Below are 13,265 nucleotides of genomic sequence, written 5' to 3' on the forward strand. Positions count from 1 at the left end.
AAGAAACATCCTTCCTTAGGAAAACTTTCTCATCTTGCCCGTTTCGCAGCAGAAACGGCTCAGCGGCTGACGGCGCTGCCAGGAGCCATCGCCAGCTTAGAGCAGGACCGCCCCTTCCGCCCTGAGTGGCACCATCTCAGCCAATAGCAGAGCGCCTAGGACTCGAAGGCGGGAGTTTATCGACCCTCGGCCAATCAGACATAGGTGATTGTTGGGGGCGTGGCTTGAACGGCGTCGTGCAGGGCAGGCGCGCGGCGTTGCTGGGGTTCGGACGCGGCCGGGCCGTGCAGAGGGAGGGGCGCGTTAGCCGGACCCGGCTGCCGGCAGCGGCACGATGAGCCTGGCCCTCAGGTCGGTACGAGCGCGGCGTTTTCCTGCTTCCCCCGCTCGGGAGCGCGGGTGGGGATCCCTCAGGGCCGTCCCCCGTTCGGGAGCTGTTGGCGGAAGGTGGGGCGCGTCAGGCCGTGGCGGGGCCTGGGTCATCCCCGGCCTCCAGCCGGTCCCATCTGATCCCTTTGTCGCGGCCGGGGGCGCATCGGGCCCGTCTCTCTGCTGTAAGAGGGAAGGGTCCGGCGCGTCTGGCCTTGAGAGGTTCGCTTCTGGGTTGTCTGATGTGCTTTCAAAAGGTCTGTGAATAGGCATAAAGTTAAATGGCTCGGCTTTATTTTGTTTATAAATTCTGATTTAGTAGCGATTGCATAAAGGAGCCTGGCTTCAAATACTTGTCTTCAAGTGTAATTAATACGCTTTCATGGCAACTGTTATCCTTAATTTTCAAGTCTAAGAACTTCATGCTTACTATGGTTAAAGTAGTTGCAGAAGTAGCACTGAGCTGCTTGTATTTGAATACTGCTTTTTCTTTTGATTAATTATTTTATGCTAAGCACTAAATGAATCCTTAAGTACTCAGATTGCTTTTTCAGAAGAGCTTGGTATTAATCTCCTTTCAGATTTACAAATTGATTTCTTCATCGTAGCTCACAAAATCTGGGCTCCCTAGATCTGAACTACCCTAATTACGTAGCCAGCTCTGAGTTATTTTAGTCCTTTCAAGAGCTGTAGTAATCCAGAGCCTGTGTGAAATCTTAACTGTCTCAGTTGGTCTGTTAAAGACATCTTACTCTTTGAGAGCATTGTGGTTTGAAGCAGGTTCAGCTTCTGCAGCTTACACTTTTCTTGTCTGTATTTGGGATTTTTCCTTCAGTGGTTGTTAAAAGCTAGATAAGTGTTTAAGCTTAGGATTTGATTAAAATTAGCAAATTGTCAACAATGAAGGATATAAAGTAGCTTATTAGAGGGAATTTAGAAAATTAATCAGGCAGTTTTCTGATTAGTAATCTTTATGCATTCTACACTAGGTGACCCAGCACTCATTCTGCTTCTAGTGCAAAAGGACAAATGAGAATAAAAAAATATTCCTGAGAATATAACATAATTTATACAGTAATTTAGGTTAGGAAGGACTTACGGAAGTCATCTAGTCCAGCTTCCTGATCACAGCGCCTTCTACATAAAGCTGGCTGAGGATGATGAGCCTTTTATAGTCAGGTTAAAAAATTTTCTGATGATGGAGACTCCTTCCCAGTGGAACTGTTCTAACATGTCACCATATGCACTGGGAAAATGTTTTCCCTTAGATCCAGCTGCTGTTTCTCCTCCAGCTGCAGCTCTTTCCCTTAAATTTTGTAGCTATTGTCTCTTGTCCTTTTATTATGCTCCTCTAAAAGCATAAGCTTATTCCTAGACTAGCCAAAGAAAAGGGGGCTGTCTTTGAGCAAGATTTGCTGATTTGGAGGGCTTTTCTCTTTTGTATATACCAAAACAGAGCAAAATATCTTCAAAACAATGTGTATGTGTGGGATCTAAAGGATTTTAAAAAATCCTGCAAGTATTATTTATCTAACAACTGTTACAGGCAACAAAGCCGATTTGTAGCACCTAATGCTAGCTTTAGTAGCCAGACTGTCTGGCCTAGTTTGACTTCCACTAGCCCGTCAGTCCCCAAATTTATTTCACTTCTTTATAAGCTACAGTGTAGAAACGAACTGTTTTCATGAGTTGTATAATTTCAACTGCTAATCTAGTTTGTGACCTTAAGAAGCCTTTTTCACTGGTAATTTTTCTGCCCTCTTTTTTTGTTGTTGTTATTCTTGCTGCTTATTAACAAAAATGCCTCTGCTTGTTTCATTTTGGGTGGGAGCCGGGAGATGTCATTCAGATTTCACAAGGTAATTGTCTATTTCTGATGTTATTTTAAACTGGGAATACAAGCTGGGAAAATACTGACTAGGTAAGGTAGTGATTCCTAAAATTATGGTGAGTTTCTTATTGGAGGAAAAGGTTATCTACAGCGGCATCTTCCCAGTAGAAATCTGTTACACTACGTTTCCTTTTCTTTATATAGGAATGAGCTCTCAGTAGACAAAACTAAGAAGAAGAAAAGAAGAGAGCTGACTGAGGAACAGAAGCAAGAAATTAAAGATGCCTTTGAATTGTTTGATACAGACAAGGATAGAGCGATAAATTATCATGAATTAAAGGTAGAAGTTTCCTTTCATTTAAGCAGTTTTATAGCTGATAATATATCTGTTCCATAGTGAATTCTTAAGATCCTGGGTATATCTTTAAAAACTTCCTTCAAGATGTGTTGCTGGGTTAAAGGAGCAAAGGAAAAAATAAAGAAAAAATGGGAAATATTCTGTTGGCGTAAGAATCAACTTTTCTTCCCACTTTATATATTTCATGTGCAATAGCATTCTAAATAACCCTGGTATAATTGTTGACCTGGGATAAGCTTGGACAGATGGAAAAACTGTCCAAGGATAAGCTTGGACAGAGGGAAGAACTCTTGAAAAACTGTTTGATTCTTTTTAAAACACTGTATAACTTAAAGCTTGGTGTTGGTTTCAGATGTGTAAGTAAAAGATGTAAATTAAATTTGTAAAACTGTTGACTACAAACCAAAGCTTACCTCTGTTTTTCAAAAGAAAGGCTATGATTTGTGGGAATAAGGTGTGCTTTTTGAGGGAGGTTCAGTAGTTACCCTTCCCAAAGAAGGATGCTCCTTATGATAGCTATTAGCAGATGGAGTTTAGGATGTCTTTCTAGGTAAGGCCTCCCACAGAAAGTCTACAGAGTAGTAAATGGGGTTCACTAAACTTGCCTTAAGTCTTTTATCCATTTTTATTCTAATCAAGACATCAAGAACAAAAAGTAGCTTTGGAGAGGCCAGTGTTTCAGTCACGTAGAGTGAGGTTTTTTTTTTTTTAAAGCATGCCTACTTCAGTGTATTGGCTCTATAGTGTGATTCTACCAAGTAATTTGAAGGAGAAAAGTCCTATTTATACTTAATTTGCTGCTACAGGAGTGCGTTAGGTAGAACAATTCCCTTCTCTTTATTTCACAGTTTACTTACTTTATCTTTGCTGGAAGTCACTGTGACTAGAGTTGTACTGGGCATTCTCTTGGTTACTGTTATGCTTTTCCTGGTTATGGTATGCTTTGAATTACCAGCTGTCATCATTACTTGAAAAGCTCTTTCTTAGCTGTCTAATCAAATATTGTCACCCTGATGCTTATACTGTGAAAGAGCAGAAACACATAAAGAAGAAAACTACTTGTCTCCTGTACAAAATCAGCATATTTTGAATAATTACTTCAGTGGTTTTCCATATGTGATTAGCCTGTATTCATCAGTTTGGAGGAAGTTAGGGTGCTGTGTGCTGAGCAATTGCCTTCTGAGGTGAAATGGGAAACTAAATGTGGACTTCTACACTAATGGAAAAGTAAAATGCAGGTTGGCTTCTGTGGTTGACTAGAAAAGCAGTTAAAAGTCTTGTAGGACCTGTAAATCCATGAACACACACTCGCATTCAATTTGCAGAATGACTTCCAGTTTTGTCTTAAGATAAGATTTTGAAATGGTTTTAGAAATGAGGAATAAACTTACTTGTCCTGAGATGGATTTGGTCCAGTCTGTAAAATCCCTGAAAATGCAAAGGTTTTTTTTTTTTTCTCACTGTAACTGGATGTTCCATTTCCTAATAGTAGTTCTAAATGGTTTTAATATCCCAAGCTCTTTTATTTTTATTTATTTATTATTGTTACTAAACCATTGATATGCTCTTTCTCTCTTGGAAAGAAGGGAATAATTGAAATTAAAAGGAAAACCTATTAAATGTTTATTTTAGTCCTTATCTATGACTGCACTTCCATTTTATTCCAAAAGGTGGCAATGAGAGCCTTGGGTTTTGATGTGAAAAAAGCTGATGTCCTGAAAATACTTAAAGATTATGATCGCGAATCAACAGGCAAGATCACTTTTGAAGATTTTAATGAAGTTGGTATGTGTTTGATTGTGTTTCTACCTCTAGAGATATTTAGCCTATAATAGTGAGTACAATTTCAAAGCTGTACTTTGTGAGCTTTTTCAATTAGTTAAGAAACAGAAGTGGGAGATTTCATTTAATATTTTGTTTAATATAGGTCAGTAGTAAAGGAAGATAAATATTTGTTTGCTGAATTCTTGATTTGATATATAGAGATGAATGATAGCTACAGTATAAAAGGAAGTAGGGTATCAATCTCTTTCAAACTCTTTCTAGTTTAAACAGAGGAATAAATGCTAGTTTAAAGTGTAGATGTTCTTGTCCTGTTCGCTGTGGAAAAGGTATTTGGCGTTGAATTTCATGAGAAGGAATGCATACACAGATAAGCAAACTACAGACTTCATATAGAAAAAAAGATTAAAGAAATTGAAGTAGATTTTAAATATTGTACAAGAATTTTCAACTGCTGATAGAGCCAGGAGCATTAGTTGTGTCTTTCATCTGAAATTTGCATATTGTGAAATTTCATGTACTTTGAGTTTGGGGTGATCTGCAGAATTTTAAGACTTGATGTTTCTTTAAAGATTTTAGGGGATTTTTGTTACACATAATTTATACTTTTGCATACAATTTATGTTTACCAAAAAACAATCTGTGTGGGTTTATATTTCTAGCTTATTATGTCCATTAGAGTTCATTATGCTCATGATAGTCCATTTCTTCAAGGTATTGTATTTCTGGAGATTGTATGGAACAAAACACCCAAATCCCCAGTACTTGCTCTTGGCTACAAATAGCAATCATCTTAATGTATCAAAAGAATTAGTGATTGAAATATGGCAGCATTTAATTATTTGACAAGTAATATTTTCATAGTTATATTCCAAGTTAGAGAACATTATTTTTGGGTCTTTTCTGATTTATAAAGTCTGCGTGGAAGTATTAGGACGAAAATTAGTGTATTGATTTGATAGTAACACTAGTCTTAAAATTGCATCTTATATTATGTAATATTATATAAAATGAATATACTGTAATTACCATGCAATTACTTTTTATATTCCCGATGCCCAGTCATGTTCATTGTTTTCTTGTTCTGTCCTGGCTGTCAATATCAAGAGTTATTAAGTGCTGCAAGAAGCCAGGAAATTCTTGTAGAAAGTACAGTATATACTTAGAAGGGGATTGAACCTGTTGGAAAACTTGAGTTGAAGTAGCGTATTGCTGTGGTGCCATATGACTGACACAGCACTAAATATGATATCACTTCTCACAGAAAGACTGGGGAGTAAGATAAAATAGCTTTTGAGACATTAACTGTGAAGAGCAGCTGAATATAGGTAAGCAATTCTTGAGCCATCAATTTCTCTTAATTTTATGTTCAACTGAAATACATAAAGATGCAATTATATTTTGTCTTGTATACTTTTGTATTTAAAGACATTTTATTATTTTTCAGTTGTCTTTTTGCAACAAAAAGTAGCACTTTTCAAATTGTGTAATACTGTCTTGCAGCACTATTGTTTTAAAAGAAAATATTTAAATTTAGGGTAAATCTGCAGATAAATAAACTTGATTGCTGTAGTTGGCTTGTATAAGCATGAAAAATTCTTTCCTCTCAAGATAGCTAAGTCAGAGCAGATATTCCATCTGCAGTTAGAAGCAGATGGTAAGTGGTTCTTTCTGTGCAAACAGTGTTGATGTGATTTTAAGGGCTTGATAATACAAGACTAGCCCTGCAATACAAGCCTCCTAGGTCCAAAGATGTGGAGATAAATTGTTGTTGGTTACTCTGAAGCAATTGCTTCATATTTCACCAGGCAAGTTTGTATTTTCTGTTGCAGAAACTGACAAATGGTTGTCTTGAAAAGAATAATAAAGGTTGAAGAATCCTTTCAGAATAAACATCTTGTAATTCATAGCAGCATCCACTTCATAGCCCCTGTGCTTAGTCTTTTTTTGTTTTCAGGTTGGGGGGCCGGGAAGTGATCAGTTGGTTGGTTATGGGAGCTTTTTGTGTTAGTGTGGTTTTATTTTTGAAAGAGGGGTTCTGTGTGGAACTTACTGTTTCAGTGTTCTCCCCAGCTCAAAATTCTCTCCTGATGAAAACATGTAAAGTAAAAAAAATTCACACCTTCATCTAGAAGTGTTGATGGTGTTTTTTCTGAAAATTTGGAATTTTGAAAGAGAGGCATCTTGCGTATACTTTAAATTCCTATTGGAAAATGTGTGGAAAGTGTGACTGAACTGCCATGCAGCTTTCTACTGCAGCAGTTATGTCCCCAAGAGGAGCTCAACTTGGGAAAACAGAGGTGAGAAAGAGAGGTCAGGCAACAGCCAAACAAATACGCACATTGAATTCTATAGAAATGTAAGAACAGGTGAAATCAGACGTGTGTTCTTCATACTGTCCTAGTTTGCAAAGGTCATTCTGGGTTTACCTTTTTCAATTTTTTAGTCTAACTTAAGTATCCTTTTTGCAGTGACAGATTGGATACTGGACAGAGACCCTCAAGAAGAAATACTCAAGGCATTCAAATTGTTTGATGATGATGACTCTGGTAAAATAAGTCTGAGAAACCTGCGCCGGGTTGCTAGAGAATTGGGTGAAAATATGTCTGATGAAGAACTGCGAGCTATGATTGAAGAATTTGATAAGGATGGAGATGGAGAAAGTATGTGTTGGCAAATACAACACCATGTCATCTTGTTCTTAATTTTGTTATCTTTTTAGTTGTTATTTTGTTGTGAAAATGTCCTCTTTCATTTCCTTCTAGATTACTTTCATCTTCAGCATAATTTAGTTTACAAATAATGCAGACGATTGCTTTTGACAGCTACTAATCCTGGAATTGATTCACCACCAACTCTTATTCAGCCAATGTCTATTTAAAAGATGGGTGAAAGTGTAGTTGAAGGTAGAAGTAAGAGAGATTCTGTGTATCTACATTACATTTTTATTTCCTTATTAATCAGTAAAAGCAGTAAAGTGCTGAGAGAGTTTTTTGGTCACTTACTCAATATATTTTAAGTGGCAATGTGTCATTGTTGTGGTTTCAGCACTGGTTATGGAGCATTAAGCGAATAAATCATGCTGGAAGTAGCCTGGGTCTATGTAGGATCAGCTAGCATGACTCCTGAACATACTTCTGAGCCTTGGAGTGCTGAAAAGCATAGTATGAAAAATGGCTCTGCAACTGACAAAGTCCATACAGAGTAGGCTGCAGAAGGGACTTACTAGGTAGATAAAGAATGAATTAGCAAATCAAGTTTGATACTATGCCTGTTAAATCACTGTGAAAACTGAAACTTGAAAGTTTTTCATTATCTTCAAAACAACCTTATTTTTACATTAGAAGCCTTAATACTTGAATTTTGAGGATCACTCACTTAAGATCTTGCACATAAAGACTTGTATCAGCACCATTCTTAGAGGGTGATGACTCATATCTTAGATTTCACTAGCAGGTCATCAGTTTTTCCTGAGGCAATGATATTTATGCTTGCGGGCATATGATGGGCTCAAAACACACATATACTAATGGAAAAAATTGTGTTGTCAGCCTTTTAACAGATAGTCTTCTATGCTATTCAGTGTAGGTGTTATTTTTGGAAGTCATAGCTGTAGAGGTGAGTGAAATTATAACTCTTTGTCAAATATGTTTCGTCATGTGTTTATCTCCTGGAGCTGCCAAATGAGATGTCAGAATTGTGGATCAATGTTCTTTTGTCACATTGCTGTTGGGGTACTACATATGGAACATATACTATTAGTTTCTTTCAGGAGGGTTATTGAGTCATTATTTTGTGTCAGTGCTACATTTTTTTAAATCAGATTGATCAGCTGTGATCAATCTGATTTAAAGTGGCTCAGTTTTCTCTTATTCAATCATCCATTCATTGTCTTTGTTAGAGCAATCAAGCAGAAGATTGAATATGGAAGAGTGACAGTATAATGTTTGTAATTTTTGTTATCCTTAAAGTTCTGTGTGGTTTTTTTCTTCCTCAAAGAAAACTGAGGCTGTTCTTAGCTTTTCAAGATTCATTCTGAGAAAGTTAATTATTCTGTGAATCACAATTTCATTTGTCTTCAAACACCTGGCAAATGTGGCAAAATCTTGCTGTCATCTAATTCTCCTTCTTCTCCTGCTCTCAAAAAAAATTTCAAACTGTTAATTGTTAGCATTTTTTATTGATATATCAAATACAGGAACAGTACCACTTTTGGTTTAAACACTGTATTACATTTGAGAGATTGTTTTGCTCACAGTGAAATAAGGTATCTGGTATGGTACTCAGGTTACATGAACCCTTATATTCACAGTAGACCCACTGAGCTTTGCTGGTAGAGTACAGTACTACACATTTCTGTAAGAGAAAGTATATTTGATGTATTTTTGTCTCCCCTAATTACGTAAATAATCTTACTTTGGTATTCCTGGGTTTAATAATTACTTCTGGTTTTGAGCACAACTAACTTGAAAAACTCCATGGTGTCAGTTCATGCAATTTTGATCATCTTGTGTGGAAACACTGTTCAGTCTCATGTCTCAGATTTTTGGCACAACATTAAGACAAGTACCCAAAACCACCTCTGAAAAAATATGCACCTTTAACACTCAAGATTCTAAGTCAATGTTCTCTTTCTATTAGTTGTGATTCTAGTTTGTTCTTTTATGATTACTTACGTCATGGAATTGAGGGAAATCTGGTGCCATGAAAAAACAGTGCTTCTGCTTTCGTGGTGCTTAACTCATGAACAGATGCTGTATCTGAAGGGGACTTAGTGGAATTACTTTGCTTACTTGGAATTGTAACTACACTGCTTTTTGAAGTTTCCTTGAATGTTCCAAAATTTGTCATTACAGTGTTATATTTCCATTTTGAAGCGTGATTTCAAGGATGATGTAAACCAGAGAATATTTTTGAGACGATGTTTGAATTTGTTTTGTTAGATGTTTGAATTTGTTTTATATGTTCCAGTGATAAAAGCTGTGGAAGTGCTTTTAAAGTCATACAGTGACAGCATTTTTGTGTCGTAGGACTAGATGTAGCTATGTGATGGACTGGTGTTTCAGAGCATAGGGCCCTAAGGTAGACTAAATATAATTGTTTCCTGTTTTTTTACATACATCACAGCAGGACATGTTTAGGTTTTTTTATTTTTTTATTCTTTAACATAGTTGAATTTCTTTAATATTCTTCTAGCTGTGAACGTAGTTCCTTCTTTGCAGTGCTTTGTTTAGGAATAGGTTTAGCATGTTGGCTGGGATGGATAATTGCCAGGGCTTTGTATGTGTCTTGTCTTTTCCATAGCACCATCTTACTCTAATCATTCCCCACTACAGTAATTAGTTGCAGAGTGAACATGTTCACTGTTGTACTGTTTTAACATATGAGTAAGGTCAGTACCTCAGGTATAACTACAGCAAAATAATTAATGAATGCTAATTAATGTACTATTATGACTTAATTTCTTCAAGTGCATTTGTGTAAAATTTCTGTTAGTTATAAATGAAGAATGAAGAAAGTTCAGATGGGGAAAGGCTCATCAAATGTCCATTTTAAATCTATCGAATTTATGGAATAATTGCTAAACGAACTTAAAATTTGTTTTGTATTTGGTAAGTGTTATAGAATGGGGAGACAGGAATAGCATTGTTTGATCTGTGATGGTAAGTTAGATGTAAATGTTTTGAATTATGATTTTAAGAATAAAACTGAATTCAATCGTAACTGACTAAGGTATTGTTGCTTGAGAAGTATTTACTTAATAAAATTTAGGTACCATTCTTAACATTTTTATAGACCTTTAAAATAATATTATTTTGCATAGCCATCTTACATATGGTTCTCGGAGATTTTTTTTCGATCGTATTTCACTTTTAGAATATTTTTTACTTTTATAATTAGAAATAATATAAGTGATTATAAGTGAAGTAGATTCTGGGTTTAGTATTCCACATAATGTTGCATTCTGGTTCCATGTTTCATGAAAAAACCTGTGCAAAACCCTTATTCTAGAAGCAAATTTGTAAACGCTTACAGTAATGGATCAGATGCAACAAATACTAACAGAGATGCCTTTACTTAAAGTACAGATATATTATTTTATTTTAAGGTTTATTGCTGTTTGTCTAATGATTTTCTTTTTTTTTTTTTTTTTTGCAGTCAATCAAGAAGAGTTTATTGCTATTATGACTGGAGATATTTAGCATTAGAAGAAAAAAAATTACCTGACCACAAAAGGGAGGAGTTGTTGGCAGCTTCCATTACAATGTTTTGTACTTTCATTTATTTTGGTAGCTGGAGTGATGCAGAAAGTTAGTTGTCACAGGACCAAAATAAAAACGGGTTATATGCACTGATAATTCAGTACTTTGTATCATTAAATATTATCAATAGGATAATTGATGTAATATTTTAGAACAAGTAAGTAATGCTGCATTTCAGAATGTTTGAGTAACTTTGTAAAATAGCTTTGTCTCAGATTTCTAAATTGTATCATATAAGAACCTTTTGAGGTTCTTGAGTTTGTGTTAGCATTAGTTGTGGCCTTAGTTTTGATACATAAGGTTTGAAAAACTTCCATTTTAATAAAACATTCTTTACTACTACTTGAAAGTGTTATTATTGTAGTTCAATCTGAGCTTTACTGGAAGGGGCAATGAATCAGAGAAAATGTGGTTTTTTTTCAATTTTCATTTATAAGCTTTTACTTCTGTTCTTTTAGATGAACAGCAACATTAAATGGGCAAGCATATACATCTTCAAAGATGCCATTTATTAACTCTGTTACCCCTGTACTATAACAAGTGACACACAACTATGCATGATTTCAAACATGCTTAAATCACTCCGATGTCAGAGTAATTCTCTCTCCAGTGTCCACAGTTCTGATAGTTGTGGAGACAATGACAGTGGCAAACTTCCTGCAAGCCAAGTAGTATGCTTTAGAATCTAATAGCAAAAACACCCCACGTGAAATAGAAAACGTATTTTAAAAAACCTGCAACAAACCCCCACAACTCCTCACCTGTGTTTTGCAATCTTAGAAGATTTGTTTGAGAGGTGAATGTTTAGGGGAAAAGGTTCAGTGTTTGGGACTGAGCCTATGGATGGCTCTTAACAAGTATTTTCTAGGATGAGTACAAGAATTGTCCAGTTCAGTAGCTTCTGACTTTGCTTTTAATTTTTTTTTTTTTTTTGTAAACTATTTCAGGGACACTTTTAGTTTCTGCAGACAATCAAAGTGATAAAGAACTGGAAAGGTCTGTTCACAGTCTTCAAAAAACTTTTTCCTTAAAAACCCTACCTTTTAAATATGCCACGTGTTCTAACATGCTGCAGTGGTCTTTAGGGGGATGGTACCATCTCTGTAGATGGCTCGTACTTATTTTTTGATAGGTGACCATGTATTATGTGTAACTCTTCCAGTACTTTGTGTCTTCTGAATTGAGGCCTCATTTCTAGCTTTTGCAATATACTTGGTAAACCTTACTTCGTTCTTGCAGACATGGCAGCATTTGTTAGGGGCCAGGTAACAATAGTATAAGGCTCCATAAACAGAGGTCAGTGACCTGGAGAGAGGTCTTGTAAGTGACAGTAAGTAACTCTTACTTTTTTTCCTCATTTCATTGTTCTGGAGATTTTTGCATTTCGTAACAGCGCTTGTTCTGTACTGCTGCCTGTTGATCTCGCAGTTTTGTGTACTGGGATTGTTGCAATTTCTGTTAACTTTCCTTGGTGTTCACCAGCCTCACAATAATTGTGTCAGATCAGAGACCAGAGCATGGTAAGATATAATCTCTAAATTTGCAACTGTCAGCTTGGCCCCAGCGTTAATGCTGCATTTAATTCTCTGTGCTTCATGGGGTTCACATCTATGCTAGTACTTTTTTCATAGTTCTCTTGGTGTATCATAGGATACAGATTGCCAGTTTTTTCTTGTTATACTTTGCCTGATATCATAGAGGAAGCAAGTAATTTGGTGGAACATTTTATCATCTCTGTTGTAGAATACTGCCAAGGGTCAGCAGTCATCACTACATATGCAATAGGTTTGCTGTTGAATGTGTCCCTTATTTCTAGATTTGCAAAAGTGGGTTAGTGTTAAATGAACAAGGTCTGGCTTGGAGTACCAGCGACAGATGTTCCTCTGTCACCTCTGCTATGGAGGACAGTGATGTGTGGTGGAAGTTAAAAATGGCAGCTTAGGAAATGTTGTAATCTATTGCACTGAAATCACTGGAAGCTCTTTTTAAGAGCTTGTAGTAACAATTGTTTATAACTATGCCAAATATCAATAATTAATCCCTAATTAATCACATATAACTTTGAGGAAGTTGAGACGTTTCAAATTAATAAAAATACCATGCTGGAATGCAGTGTACACCAAATACTACTCTACTGGCTTATTTTACAGTTGTCTTTTATGTACTAGGTTTGTGACATCAATCATATTTGGTTTGTGTTTATTCATGTGAAAGTTTCCATTACACATTTAAGTCACCAACAGACCAATGTTAAGGTTATGTGTGCTGCATCATGTGAAGGCTCTGCTTGAACTGAGAAACGTTTTCAGTGTTTTCCTGTTGTGCTTGACTTTACCATGTACAACAGAGCTGTGCTTAACTGTGCTGTTGGAACTTGGCAGAGAGGAAAAGGGAAACTGACAGCTTGTCTGGCAACAGAGCAGAGGCCAAAGAGGCAGTTTGTGACAGGAGGGATGAGCACAGAGCCACTGGGAAGGGACACAGCTGGCTCTCATCTCTAAAGCTAAGCCACAGGCCTGCATGAGAGGAAAGGCAGCCCAAAGCAGAGGGTCCGTGTTGATCTCTTTGTATTTGGTCTCTCTAGTTCATAGCAGAACTCATGGATACAGCTTCTCTTCCTGCACTGCAGCTCAGGAAGATGTGACTGGCATTGTTGGAGATT

General features: G+C 36.6%; 1 protein-coding gene across 2 annotated transcripts; it reads left to right on the forward strand.

The window, feature by feature from the left end:
• The first annotated feature begins 253 nt into the window (after positions 1-253).
• On the forward strand, positions 254-10,945 carry CETN3 (centrin 3). 2 transcript variants are annotated; one of them, XM_058044290.1, is made up of 5 exons: positions 254-351; positions 2,405-2,540; positions 4,229-4,343; positions 6,812-7,003; positions 10,500-10,945. In XM_058044290.1, the coding sequence occupies exons 1-5, from the start codon at positions 335-337 to the stop codon at positions 10,541-10,543; spliced, it is 504 nt and encodes a 167-aa protein (XP_057900273.1). In that variant the 5' UTR covers positions 254-334; the 3' UTR covers positions 10,544-10,945. The 2 variants fall into 2 exon arrangements, with proteins under 2 accessions (XP_057900273.1, XP_057900272.1); XM_058044289.1 differs by lacking the exon at positions 10,500-10,945 and having other exon boundaries at positions 6,812-8,150.
• Positions 10,946-13,265: the final 2,320 nt, after the last annotated feature.

This window comes from Melospiza georgiana, chromosome Z (genome assembly GCF_028018845.1).
Source record: "Melospiza georgiana isolate bMelGeo1 chromosome Z, bMelGeo1.pri, whole genome shotgun sequence".
Classification (NCBI taxonomy): Eukaryota; Metazoa; Chordata; class Aves; order Passeriformes; family Passerellidae; genus Melospiza; species Melospiza georgiana.

Coding starts and splice junctions, on each gene's coding strand:
- CETN3 (XM_058044289.1), top strand. Junction 2,541..4,228: donor TAAATTATCATGAATTAAAG/GTAGAAGTTTCC, acceptor TTATTCCAAAAG/GTGGCAATGAGAGCCTTGGG. Junction 4,344..6,811: donor TGAAGATTTTAATGAAGTTG/GTATGTGTTTGA, acceptor TCCTTTTTGCAG/TGACAGATTGGATACTGGAC.